The 15464-nt window shown below is 33.9% G+C and overlaps 1 protein-coding gene across 1 annotated transcript; it reads right to left on the reverse strand.

Moving 5' to 3' along the window:
- Nucleotides 1–552: 552 nt before the first annotated feature.
- LOC130027636 (hyaluronidase PH-20-like) lies at nt 553–6473 on the reverse strand. Its single transcript, XM_056118488.1, has 3 exons — nt 5526–6473; nt 4730–4819; nt 553–855 (listed from the first exon to the last, which is right to left on the reverse strand). Exons 1-3 carry the CDS (start codon nt 6471–6473, stop codon nt 553–555), a joined length of 1341 nt encoding a protein of 446 aa, XP_055974463.1.
- Nucleotides 6474–15464: the final 8991 nt, after the last annotated feature.

The following is a 15464-nucleotide window of genomic DNA, read 5'->3' on the forward strand; positions in this document are numbered from 1 at the left end:
CTAAATCCCCAGTATCACCAATGGCTCCCCACGTACACACAGGAATGATATCTGATCACAGAGTGAGGAGTAAATCCTGAACACCTCTAGTTGTGCTTCCTCAAAAAAAATTAATGTTGAAAACATAATTGTTCGTATTAATGATTTCATTTATCATAAATTCATCATAAATTTATTTATTATAAATTAATCATGAATTATAAAAATTGATTTATCATCAATCATTTCATCTATGATTCATTCATACATATGATTTCATTTATATTGTATTCAGTAATAAGTGCTTGGTAGTTTTTTACTGGTTAACACTCTGAAGCCTTTCTTGGAGGTTGTTGGAGATGACTTCCACTGAATATTCACTCTAAGGAATCCAAAGACACCCTTTTCAGAAAAAAAAATAAATCAAAATTGCAGATAGTATGGAAAATGAGATATTGCTAAAAATTGAGAACTTGACTTTTTTCCAATAAGAATAGGATCTTAGTCAACTGGGTCTAGAGAGGATAACATGCAAACATTAGCATTACGTACATTAATGTAATTAATGCTTAGCTAAGGACTTGTCTGATTACAATTCATGTTGGAATAGCAGCGGCACTCAAAGTTTGTAGCAAATTCTTTCACATCTAGTTTTGTAAAATTCTCATTCACTTTGGACTCTTTAATGTCCACATTTCCAATCGTAAATGTTTCTTCTTTCAGGTGAAGATAGTCAGTTGAGTTCCAATTTTTCCTTTTACATATTCCTTGCCCATTACAGAGCACTTGGCTACACCTTTCGGCTGCTTGGGTGACATTCAGTAAGTAAGGATTTAGGACATCATTCAGGTAATTGGTTAGATTGTTGCATGAATCCTGCAAATAAAAAGTTAAGAGTATCAAAGGACAAGGTAACATATATAAGAATAGATTCACTGTGTGGAGCATTTTCTAAACAATAACAACAAAAAGATGGCCTGAGCAATAGTACAGAGGGGGAGGACATTTGCCTTGCAGGCAGCTAACTGGGTTCAATATCCAGTATCCCATATTGTACCTTGAACACTGCTTGGTATAATTCCTGAGTTTTGAACCAGGAGTAACTATTGAGCATCACTGGGTATGACACCCAAAACAAAAGTAATGAATCAATTAAAAAAAAAAAACGACCAACAAAAAGAGCAACAACAGGGGCTCGAGAGATAGCACAGTGGGTAGGGTGTTTACTTTGCATGCTCTGACCTGGGTTCGACTCCCAACATCCCATATGGTCCCCTGAGCACCGCCAGGAGTAACTCCTGAGTGCAGAGCCAGGAGTAACCCCTTTGCATCACTGGGTGTGACCCAAAAAGCAAAATAAAATTTAAAAAAAGAGCAACAACAAATGAAATTCAGCAAGGGAGAAAATGCTTTTTCCTTTTACTCTTAAAAATAAAAATATTTTAAAGGTTTTTGAGAGCTATTTTAAGAAACTTAAGTGCCATTTAAAACCACGGAATAATTACATAATTGAGATTCAATATATTTTAAACTTGGTTGACCTATTGATTATCATGCCTTAATCAGGGTGAGGAAATGTTGGCTATATCTAGAGGAGATATAGTACAGCAGGTATTGTGTTTGCCTAGTTACCAGCTGATACATATCTGATGTTCTGTGCTGTACATGAGCCCAAGCACTGCCTGTGCAATCTATGTGCACAGAGTCAAGCTTAAACCTTTACGTGCAAGAGTGTGGCCCAAAGTCCAAATCAGTGTATCTGACAGGTTATGGGCTCTGTGTCTCTCATCCCAATTATTTCAGTAATTAAGTGTCTGAATTTAACGAAAACAAGCCAACATTCAACATTCCTTTTTTATTTTTTTTGGATCGCACTCAGGAATTACTCTGAAAATGCTCAGGGGACCATATGGGATTCTGAAGATTGAACCTGGACAAACTCGTGCAAGGCAAATACCCTACCCACTCTGGCCCAACACTTCAACGTTTTTTTTTTTAACTGTATCATCTGTCAAGTAAGAATAGATACAGGTTATGTCTGTAAGGTTTGTTATAAAGATGGCAGGATATAAATTATTAAACTGCCTGTGTTTTACCAGGAATTAAAACCATTATGCGCCATGTCTCATAAGCCAGATTCCTTCTGGTTCCACACGAATCTCATAACATGAAAAGGAAAGAAGAACTCATCTACATTTCACAAAGACCTTACTTCCACCATTAAAATTAGACCTGGTATTATTGAAACTCAAGCTGCAAATTAACCAGGAACATAAGAAAATTTCTTAAGTCTATTTAATGCAGTATAGAAAAGTGATATTAATTTTTATTATCAAACTTGCAATTAAATGATTACAAATTGGAAACACAAGCATAAGAATTTGAAATAGAGTAAAGTAGCAACAATTTCAGGCAGTACCATAGGTAGAAATTAGCCAGGGTAGCAAAATCTATCCCTTTGTGTGGGATGCTGAGAATTTCTTGATCATAATTGCAGACTGTGATGTCAGGAAGAATGTAAAATAAATTATTGAGTTAATTTAGTACCCTCTCCTGCATTCAACTAAATGGGGGAGATGACATATTGTTCCTTATTGCCTAAACTAAAAAATTATCAAAACTTGTTAAAGCAAAATATCAATACAGGGAATTCAGAGTGGTTAATCATAGAAACACAGTTTGTTGAAAATGGAGGTCATATGTTTCAGGAAACATGAGTGATGCTTTGAACTATTTCTAAAGTAGTTATATATTTTAATTCATTTTATGACAAATAAAAGATTCTGCAACGTGTTTAACAGGATGTCTTTCAATTATTTTTTTCTGTTATTTCTTTAGGCACTATTCACTCCTGAGACATACAAAAATGAAAAAAAATAGTTGAAAGCATTGAAATTATCTTTTTAAAGCTATCAAATGAAGAAACAAGAGGTAGTGTAGAGTTTAAGAAGCTTCCTTAAATACAGCCAATCCTACCTCAATCCTGGTAACATATATAGTCTCCAAGTATCATCAAGAATGAATCTTGAGAAAAGAGTCAGAAGGAAACTCTCAGCACAGTTAAGAGTAAGCCCCAAACAAACAGAAACAAAGTTTCACATTGAAGCTTACCTATTATTTCTAACATTAAATAAGTGAAATTTTGACTAGTTTATCTCAGGGCTGGAGCGATAGCACAGCGGGTAGGGTGTTCGCCTTACAAGCGGCCCACATGGCCGACCCGAGTTCAATTCCTCCGCCCCTCTCGGAGAGCCCAGCAAGCTACAGAGAGTATTCGACATGCCAGACACAGTAACAACAAAGTCTCCAATGGAGACGTTACTGGGCCCGCTCGAGCAAATCGACAATCAACGGGAGGGCCTTTACCTTTACCTTTACCTTATCTCTGAGCACAAAAGACCAAAAAGTTCTTCACATCTTACATGATCAACTCTGTTCTTTACATTTCCTGAAACAAGATCCTGACTCTTGATACCATAAGACTTTCTCCATGACACATACATCACCATCATGTCTACTTCTATCAATAAAGGAAAAGTTCACCTCCAAATAATCTGTGTTCCCTATGACAACACTATTTTCGCATTAAGTCTAAAGGTTCGACCTAATTCAATACATTGGAAAAATGTATTCCTAGTCTCGTCCCTTAGGTATGTTTTGAACATTTCCATTGATTTTGAAAACGAATTACCCTTGAATTATTCTTTCAGGCCCAATTAAAATGAAAATAAACTCTTTATGTTCCAAAAACACTTATAAACAACAATAGTTTCATTTTACATTATATTTTCATACTTTTGCATTTTTAAAAATTTTGGGGTCACCTGGCAATACTCAGGGGTTACTTCTGACTCTGAGTATAGGAATTAGTCCTGCATTGCGGGGGAACCCATATGGGATGCCACATTTCAAACCAGGGTTGGCCAGGTACAAGACAAATGCTCTACCTGCATTACTATCTCTTTGTCCCCAACATTATGTTTTCTTTATGTTACAGAATTCTATTACTCTGGGCTAGAGATGTAGTACTGCTTATAATATGCTTGTCTTGCATGCTGCTGACTCTTCAATTCCTGAGACACTTATAGACCTTTGAGCCATTGGGACTGATCCTTCACACATACTGAGTACACTGTGTATGACAAAAGGGGGTCAAAAGAACCAGAAGTCTATCACGCTTGTATTTTCTAATGCATTTTAAAAAACAAAGTAATTTTATCCTAAAAGTTGTACAAAGAAACCAATAAGCCCAATTTTACCCAAGAACATTGTTTGATGACCTTTACAATAAAATAATTTTGTTCAGTGACTATATATATGCATGCTCAGTTAAGAATAATATAGTACTGTATCACAAACTCACAAGTGCTTGTCGACTAGTGCCTTTGAAGTGTAGAAACAAAAGATTAGAAAAAGAAGAATAGAAGCAGAGGAATTCATTTAAAAATTACTCAACAAAATGCAAGAATTTTGAGATGGCAGAAGTGATTTTGCTGCTCAGTAGGAATCAAGTTCATGAAATATAAGTTCCAGAAAAAAGTGCAGAATCATATTATTTACTTCCAGACTCGAAAGAAAGAAAGGACATCCTGCCTCCAATATAAAGAAACAAATGGTAGACTATTGGATTCTATAAAACACATTATGCAACTCTGATGTGTGAGTATCATCGCATTATTTTTATTCCTCAGAATCAACAAAAACATTAAAACTGAGAATAGTTTAGCCTATTGCCTACAATTAGACTTACCTTACTTTTGCTGAAATGGAGGCTTCCCCATACTATGATTCCAGAGGCTCCTAGTGCAATACTCTCACCAATAGTATTCATAAGATCAAACTGTCAAATATGATAGAAAAAAGTTAAACCAATTGGAACAAAATTAAAATTATACATAGAACATTAAAATAAAATTAAGCAGCAGAATCTACAAGTATAATTTAAATCTTTTCTGCTAACTTTTTATCTTTTAAAAGATACTGTCTTCATAAAGCAAAAATCTTTTCACAATGTTCATTGATCTATGGTCAAAAAAAAGAAGATACAGAGATGCATTGCACAGTGAATAGGTAAGGCACTTGTTTGGCAAGATTGGACATACCTTAGATCCCTGTACCTCATATGGTACCATGAGAATTTATAAGTTGTCTCTGGCAATATAATTTGAAGAAGGAGAAAAATTATGAAAGAAAAAAGCAGGGAGGGAAGGAAGGAGAAAAGGAAGGAAAAAAGGAAGAAAAGGAGGGAGGGAGAGAAGGAGGGAGGGAGGGAGGGAAAGAGGGTTGACCACCTATAAAAAGAAGAATTCAAGACTAGAATAAATTTCTCCATTATCAACAATACCTCATTCTCTATGGAAGCTTTATATGATTGAATCAAAAGTAAAATACATTCTTATTTTACACTCCTATCATTTTATGGTGAACTGGTTCTAATCATGTATACTAAAATATAAGTTTAATTCCCTTAACAAATGATGTACAGTTCTACTGAATACAAACCTGAATACAATGTCATGGCCTGTGGTTTGCACTGACTTTCTTACCTCAGATAGAAATTCTCCAGGAGCATCTGTAAAATCCGGACGGATATACACAAAAACCGGAAGTAAATTTTCATCTCCACGCACCCTAAAGGCTTCCTGGATCCGATTTCTGGCAAAGAGGGCCGCCAGTGGATTTGAACTTAAATTTTTATTCAAGTAAATGGATGGGTAAAGAGCAGTGCTTTCATTCCACAACCAGTAGAGTTGATCGTTTCTTGTTTTCTCTATGTCAAAGCAACTTCCATTATATTCGCTTTTCGTGTACTGATGATTGTAACAATCAGGGAAAAGGTAAAAACCCCAATAGTTCTTTGGTCTTAATAATTTTCCCAGTTTTAATGTCTTTAACATGAAATCCTTTGCTGCCCTTTCAAATTCTTTCATCGCTATCTGAGTAGCATCATGTAGATTAAGACTATTATTGTTTTGCATAACCAACTCAATAGATTTGTTCTTGTAAATAGTTTTTGAAAGCCAATTTCTAGCCCAGAGGGGTCTCCAATCTTCCCAGTCAATAACAGCCAAGCCTACAGAATCATTTTTTATATATTTTCCAATGTTTTTACTGGCTTCTTCTAAGTGAGCAGTTAGATTTCCACACTGGGGAATACCTCCGTTCACATCTTTATTAGTATTCATATTTATGTGAGGATATAGACCAAGTCTATCCACATAAAGCAATGTAACATTCTGTCCAGTGTTACTTTTAGTATGATCTCCTACAAATGAGTAGATGCTCAGATTTATTGTCACATTAAATTCCTTGGGACATTTTTCAGTTGGAACATTCCATGCAAGAATGTAAGTAGTGTTTGGAATAATCAGGGATGCAGAATAATTCATTGTCAAGTAAATTGGAAACATAAGGAAGGTGAGCATTGCCAGAAATAATCCATTGAACCCAACAAAGCTGCAATGGATGATGCATTTGACCTCTAGTAGTTTCATGACGAAACATAATAATAAAAAAGTGACCTATTTTGTGATCAATTATTTGATATATTCGATATTTGATGTGAGATAGTAACAGAAAAAGATGATGATAACTGTGGTTCAATTTATTATATTTCTTCTTTTCTCATATTTCAGTAATGTTTTCCAAATTTTTCAAATATATCTAGAAAAAAATATGTATTAAGCCTTCTTATCTGTATTATACAATGTAAATCTTATCATACTTTGAAGATAAAGAATCATGACTTTGATATAACATTTGAAGATTAGAGGCTTTCCTTCTGTTCATTTATACACAGCATGTAATGTAACTCTAAAATAATTCAAGTCATTTCCTATATGTGCATTTGTCTTTATACAGTTAGATTTATATCCAAAGAAAAAATATTACTAATTAAGGCCTAGAATGATTATTAGATGTCTTTTTAACATATGTTAAGTAATCAAAATAGTATTTGTATCTGTCTGATGGCTACTGAATGTAGTATCCACAAATAAATTAACCACTAAGATCACTAATTTTTCTTAATACTAGCAGATTACACAGTGCTTCCTCAATATAAGCTGAAAATTGAGTTCCTCAACCTATTTAATTATTTCACAATTTATATGTTGTGGATGTTGAGTTACTATAGTATATGGACAATAAATTGACAATATCATATATCTGCTGTGACATTTCAGTAAAGCAATATAAATTTGAAAAACCCTTTGAAAAATGCATATGAATGTGTTCTGAAATTGCAATCCTTATATGTTGAGTATTTACATTGAGAATAATTAAGGCCCCCATTTCTGCCTATGGTGTGATAGAAGAGAGTCTATGAAAAAGATGGAGAACAGTTTATAATTGGTCTGAAATTTGAAACCAAAATGCCTTGAACAAACAAAACATCTCGTCCATCATCTTTCCTCATTACTTTTCTGGTGATTTTTGTTCATTTTATTTTCCGCAGAAGCTTCAGCCTTTTGTGGTCTTTTGTCTTATATACCTACAATTTATCATATATATCTATATACACTTAGACATATATGTTCATTTATGTAACTAGTACATATTTTAGGTTAAATTTTTTAAAAAGTCTACTTTATGAAGCATGAGAAAAACCACAGATGATAAGATCCTTTTGCATTGCATTGTAGCAAACCGAGTATCTGTTCTCAGATGACGATTAGCAACACTGAGACCAACAGAAATGATTCCAGAGTGCAAAGCCAGGAGTATGAATTGAACTATACTGTTTGGTATTACCCCAAAACAAACCAGGTTCCTTTGTAATAGAAACCTAATAAAGATTATTAATTTAACTAAATGTAACTCTATTCCTCTATGTGCTCATAAATTTAAATCAGAGTACGTAAGAGGGTGAACTAAAATTCACTTTTCCTTCATGCCTGGAACATAGTAAATGCCAAGAATGAAAAAATTGAGAGATAGATAACCAAACTTGTTGAATAGTCCACAGTCCTAATAGGATGAAGTATTTTCTAGAGATTTTTTTTAAATTAGCAGCTGTATGAAACATTAAAAAAGCATTCAGACAGAAATGAAACAATATGAAATCCCACAGCACTGGATTCAGATCAATGATTGAACTGTGCCTCAGAAATATCATATTTCATATTCAAATATCATGTTACTGTACCAGAACCATTGATAGCAAATCTACATGAACCAGTCTTCAAGTGACATAACCTTATCAGCAGATCAGTCTACTTGAAGCCTTCATTGGGTTGTCCATTTCATCTTAGTGAATGATTCCATGAAAAAAAAAAATACCATCCAAACTTAAAATTTAAATTATTTTCTTTCAAATTGAAAAAATCTTTCTGATTTACCAAAGATACTTACAAATATTTTTCTGTCTTTGCTTGGTAACTGACATCATAGCTATTGAACATATCTACAATACCTCAACAATCAAAAATAATTGTTTACTTCTATAAACAAAATTTACAGTTAGTATATACGTGTTAAAATATATGAGAGTTGCTAAGTATAAGAGAAAATAATTTACTCTATGAAGTTTCATTAACTCTTTGAGATATGCCAAATATTTGTAGTTCTTCTTACCCCAGAACCAGTTAATAAAGACCTGAACACATATACCCTTGCAGATGAAAAGAGCGGGAAGTTCATCTGTCGCCTCACTAAGAACAGGGGTAACCAAGAGTGCCCTTTTATAATCACCTGAGACAAGAGAAACAGGAACTGAGTTCCAGGTGATGGTCAGCTAAGAATAAGGACAGTGATGACAAAATGGGAGTGCCACAGAGACTCACCAACTTACTACTCAGAGAAGGCACAACTTCTAAAAGCAATCTCACAGAGTTGGGAAAATCAACTGTATAAATACGCAATAATGTATAGTATGATATGAAGAAGGTTTGTCATATGTCAATTTCAGAATGTAAAAACAAATAATTATTTCATTTAGACAGTATGACTTACAAAGTTACTTAAAATAATGTTCCCAACTTCAATCCAGCACTCCACGACCCTGATGCTCAATGAATAAACTAAGTCCATTCCCTGCCTCCAAATTTGATAGATGTATTCACAAATTTAAGTAATTTAATTTAGTCCAATGTTTTCTGTAGTGTGGGTCTACAAGGTTTTATCTTTATAATGAAAAGTTTTGATCAAAGATAATATTTTATCTAACAGTTCTTGCATTACTTGCTTTTAGTAATCTATAAGTTACAGTTACATTTTAAAATTGACACCTATAAAACGCCTTAATCAATAAATTGTTTTATACATTGAAGTAATTCATTGATTGTAATAATTTAGGAGAAATGATAGGTCTTTCTTCTTATCCCTAAGCTGTATTTTCAAATTGTATTTTATTCAAGTACTATAATTTTCAAAGATATTTGTAGATGATCTTTAGACATACAATGCTCTCACATCAATCCCACCACTGCTGTCAAGTTGCATCCACCAAAAATTGTAAGCTTCCTCCCCACCCTTCAGTTGCAGGTAGAAAGGTGACAACGATCTTTGTAAACTTGGTTGTTAAAGTTCTTGTCTATAATTACAAAGTTTTTGATTCTGTGATTGAATCAATCACAATCAATGTGATTTATTCGAATATTTACCTAGCTCATTCCTTTATGACACTGATGCTCCTGAATCCCTTTAAACACTGCCCCCTTCGCGACTCATTGCCTCCTCTCACAAGTCTCCCACCTTATGCAAAAACGCATGTAGTTCTTTTCTTTCTCCTATCTACACATAATTATTTTTATCATTTTATTAATGCGTCAGGATTTACCATGTTATTTATAGGCTTAGTTGGGTTTAAGACATACTATGTGCCAGTACCAATCCCATCACCAGTGTCTTCTTCCCTCTCTTAGGTTCTCAGAATCCACCCAGCTACCACATATTAGCATTTTGCCATCTTGAAAAACACGTTTGTAAATTGAGTTAGAGAATTTTGAACCTTGAGCTTAGTTTTGTTGACGCTGTGGTTTGAACATTTACCTATAACACTCCTTTAAAACACGATGTACTCTAATCCCCTTGACTCCAGCTACCCATATTTCCAGTTATTTTTATTTTTTCCCCATGCTTTATTCACATCTCTACACTTCTATATATGTTCTGGGAATAAAGTGATGTACGCAGCCCCCATCTTTTCAAACAGTACACCATTTAATTCATATATTCCATATATCACATATAAATGAGACAATTCTGAGTTTGTCTTTCTCTTTCTTTTAATTTCATTAAGGAAGTAAAAAGTAAAGGCCCTCCCGTTGATCATCGATTTGCTCGAGCGGGCACAGTAATGTCTCCATTGGAGACTTTGTTGTTACTGTGTCTGGCATATCGAATACTCTCGGTAGCTTACCGGGCTCTCTGAGAGGGGCGGAGGAATTGAACTCGGGTCGGCCATGTTGGCTGCATGCAAGGCAGACGCCCTACCCGCTGTGCTATTAAACTTCATAATTTTATTTCCATCTATGATTAAAAAATTGCATGCGTTTAACTTTTCTTACAGTTGTGAAGTATTCCAGTATACATATATATATATATATATATATATATATATATATGAGTTTCTAGGTCCACATACTATTACTTGAAAACCTCCCCATAGGCCGGTTTAAACTGGCTAAAATAAAAAGTCACCATCAAAAGGATTAGGAAGAAAAATATTCAAACATAAACAAAAAATATTTTTATATATTTGTTTTAAAGTAAAGTAGAAGCGTCTTTGTATTATTCAGCTAAAGCATGGTATAAGGAGCCAAGTACCTGAAGGGGAGATTCAGGACTCCTAGGACAAGGAGAGCATGAGACAGAAAATTATGTTATTGATAATGAGTTGTTAACTTTACAAAAAAGATAGGTTTCTCTAATTCAGTATATATTTATATATATAACACTAAATGTGGTGATTGTCCAATATATCATCCTTCAAGGACATTAAGAAAATGGTAACAGATATTTTTGACTCCTGCGGACCCAACTGGATGTTTGCTCACCATGTATAAATAAAATAGATGGTCAAATCCCTGTTCTGAATACCTATTGAAATCTTATCTGGAAAGTAGAGAAAAGACTATCCTCATGCAAAAGTCACTTAAAATGAACTTTTAAAATTAGAAAACTCAACTACTGATAATAAAACTTAGTACTTGTCACTTAATTAAGAATAATTTGTGGTTATTGATTGATAGGCACAGTAGAACTCCAGGTTGAAGAAAATTACTCCGTTTTTACAATGGAAAAAGAACACATCATAAAGCAATGTAAATATTTATCACGTAATCAATTCTAAATTATTTTAAGGAAATTTATCTTTATAGTACACTATTATTGGACAGGTCAGGACAATGTACAAATGAAATTGAAAGACTTGGTTCATTTACTAAGGAGGAAGTTTTAATATTTTAATATTAGTGTACTTACAGGTAATGTAATTTTTTCTGTAGTTTTAACCTTTACACTTCAACTAAGTGAAATTTTCCTTCCAAAATGGACTCCAATTCTTAATTTGTTTGAATTATGCATTAAATTAGACTCCACAGATATTGTGCTGTCCTTAAAATTTGGGCATTTTGTGTCTTAAAAATTTTTTTCATAATGATTGTAACCTTTCAAAATTATCAGTGCTTCGTAATTTTTTATGCATTTGGTTCAAATAATTAGAGATGCCATTATAAAAATTTACATATCCTATTTTGATCAGGAATAGTTAAATGGATCAACTGATACTGATTCACAATATATATACCTTAGAATAAGAAGATGTTTAACTCAAGAGACAAAAACTGTAACAAAATTTTAAGATCAAACGTTTCTTATGATGGAGATGAATTATTACTAGCAGTATTTTATTTCTTACAGATTCGATATTCAATAAGACTTATATACAGACCAATGAAATGAAATGCAGTCTTGCAGGATGCCTTTCAACAAACACTATAAGAAAAAGTGGGAGATGCATGGAGTTTTCAATACCTATATTTTTCTGTTCATGATAAAACCATATGTGACATGACACAGAGGACAAAAGTTTTTGCATGAACCTGACCCTAACTAAGTAGGAAAGTCAATGGTCATGTGCTTGATTTATCCTTCATTTCCACAAGTCATTTTCTTCTCAGTTACTCAACTGATTTTATCCTAATAAGATCTTCATGAAGAAAGCATATGTATTGTCCCATTTTACAAATGTTATTCAACTTCTTTCCATCAGGTAAAGGAAACTACAGTCCGTTTCCTTGAACTCAGATTTCAAAACCATAATAACTCCTTTGGCAACAGCATGACTGACATAGCTCATCAGTTCAGATGAGGATATTGAACCAGTCAGAGGGAGAGCAGGTGGGTTCTTGAGCTCTATAATCTGTATCAAATATTTGTGTAGGTGACTTTTGACATCAGTCTCTTGAAGGCTTGTATCCGCAGCCAGTCTTACCACTGGAAGAAACTCTGCCATGACATTGAGATCTACACAACATACACAATGTGACCCTCACTTCAACTGCTCCTTATTTAGTGTACATACTTGTTGCAAAATAGTAGTGTTACTAAGTCATATATATTCTAATGTCTTTCAGTATCCAATTATCAAATTTGATAACCTGTTTATAAAAGATCCCAATTTTTTCCTAAGTATCTATTCAAATGATTCCAAAAGAAGTTACTGCTTCTTTATTTTCTCCTAGGCTAAGTATGATCAAAAATCATTCAAACATAATGATTTTAAAACTAGCTGCTTCTTGATATTAGTGAGTTTCCTGCATAGATAAAAACAGACTCTGAAAATAAAAAATCACAAGACAGTGTATGAGCACAGAATAATCTTTAATAGAAATAGGAAGCGGCAGAAAAATATTTGAGTGTTATGATAGAAGTTATATGTGTGATATCTTGAGTATTGAATAGTAAGTGGTACAAGGACAAAAATGGGGGGTTTAGAAGGATAAAAAGAAAATGTGAAATTTAGAATTTCTACGGTAGCCAGGATATGAGATTCTTTGTGAGTCCAAATGAAGGGAGACTTCTAGATTTTGCGAATGCAAAATTTTGCACTTCTTTCATCTGAGTGCATTCAATACACAAATCAAGGATGTTCTTTACAAAGATTTTTTTGATTATGGCTCTTCATTCTATACTTAGAAAATTAATTTTAAAAAGTTTTTAAAAATCCTAGAAATCACAAACTTTCCACTATTGGCAGAGGGGAAAAAAGGGAGATAAATCTTTGGCATTTGGGTATGCAAATAAAGAAGTAGAAGAGAAAAAAAAACAAATCAAAACAAAACAAATCAAAAAATTCCTTTCACCTCATCTCTAAAAAATCAAGAATCATGAAACGAGCTTTACAAAATAGATTAAGGACTTATGAAAATAAAATCATAGCAAACCTAAAACAAGAAAGAAGACTCAATGAAATGAATACTCATTCTGTGTTCTTTATAGTGAGATTTGTATTGTGCTAATGGCCATGGTACACATATCATTTTAGAGATTCAATATAGACACAAGATATTTTTAAGAGACAAAAGCTGTTAAACTTTGCATAGAGTAATTAGATTTCAGAATAGCAAAAGAAATTTTGTGTAAAAATGATATGAGACTGTTCCTTCCCCCGTCAGTAAATTATTTTACAAAGCTATTATATTCCAAACTGCATGGTACTGTGCTAGAGATTCTCAGACCAATGCAATGAAATTTAGAGCTCAAATGCATTTTTCCCAGAATATGTGTGATTATGTAATCTTATTAATGGATATAGGTATATAAATTGGATAAAGTAAGGCCTCCTGAAAAAGTCATGCTGAGAAAACTAATTAGCCACTTGCAAAAAAAAACCTCAGAATCAGTCCTCACATTTAAATAATTAAAAGTTTCTATATAAGGAATCAAATGCAAATAAGCAAAAGTGCAAGTTCAAATTAGTGTGGAGTTTATAAACATATTTTGTCTTTTTTAGCATGATATTAATTTGAAAATGTATTATATAAGGATTACCCAAAGAAACAGATACAAAACTGTAATCATGAGTGCATGCATATTTACCCATGTACCTGTATATACAAGCATCTGACATGAAGGAATACATCTGCCCTTGTGGCTGAAGATAGCTTTGATATAAATAGCTGCCTAAATGATTTGAAGTTAAGGTAGTCTGATATATGGAGTTTGTTATGTAGAACAGAGCTGATACAGCATTTGTGAGTCTTAGTCAGGAGACAGATTTTATTTTATGAGATTGGGGATCCATAGATTTAATGGCATTAAGTGATTAGATAAAATTATCCATATTATGAAAAGCAATCTACTTCATTTGATTATTTTGTAACAAAATGTTAATCACACCATGATCACTTTCACAGCAACAGTTAGGAAGGCATTTGAAGAAACACCGTAATTCTTTTTCACAGAACTTGAAAAGACAAACTCATTGAAATTCTGACAACAATGCACAAATGACAGGAGGGAACATGGTATTATATATTTCTATATATTTTTCACAACAGTTTTGTAAATATTTCTGTACATAGATTGTGCAAAACACTTTTGATAAATCAAAGCAGATAAATGTCATTCAAAAATATTTGAAGACATGATGTCAGATAACATATGACAAAAATTATTTTTTAAAATTTAGGTGGTAAAAATTACCGTTGAATTCAAACAGGTACCTGCCCAGTGCCAGGGCCCCTTTCTGGGACTGCTCAACTAACTAGATCCCCTGAGACAGGCGGTTTACACCCTAGGTCTGCACGGGACGGGAACTGAGGCACACCACGCAGAAACAAAGCTGAACCACTCCGGTCATTCTCTCCTCATTCAAACAGGTACCTGCCCAGCACCAGAGTCCAATTCCAGGCCTGAGCAGCTACTGGATCCCCTGAGAACAGCCGGTTTTCACCTTGGTCTGCGCAAGATGGGAACTGAGGCACACCACTCAGAAACAAAACTGAACTGGCTGCGAGTTATTCTCCCACTACATATCCCATAGGAACCATAAATCACCCTCTTAGATGGAACCTACACTAGTTTAGCTTAACCACCAGAAACACATTAGTTAATAATTCATTAAGCCCTTCTCAACTCATTCTGCATCTCAAGAAGAATAGTAACAGTGAACGTGAAGGCCTAAACCACACTGGTCACGATGGTAAAGCAATGCAAAAGCCCACAAAGCTTTCTTATTGAAGAGGCTATCCCAGAAGACACCAACAGTATTGGAGTGCTAGACAACCTCTCTGACAAGGAATTTAGAAGGGAGCTACTGAGGATGCTTAGGAAGCTAAAAGAAACAACGGAAAGCAATGCCAATAAAAGACAAGAGGATTTGAAGGTAGAAATGTGGAAAATGCAAACGAAAATGTCAGACCTGACAAAGTTTGTAGGTGAATTGAAAAATTCATGGAAGGCCTCAGCAGCAGTTTAACAGCTGCTGAGGACAGAATCAGTGAGCTCAAAGATGAAGTCCAGAGACTTTCCAGAAAAGA

Source organism: Sorex fumeus, unplaced genomic scaffold (assembly GCF_029834395.1).
Source record: "Sorex fumeus unplaced genomic scaffold, SorFum_2.1 ptg000037l, whole genome shotgun sequence".
NCBI lineage: Eukaryota > Metazoa > Chordata > Mammalia > Eulipotyphla > Soricidae > Sorex > Sorex fumeus.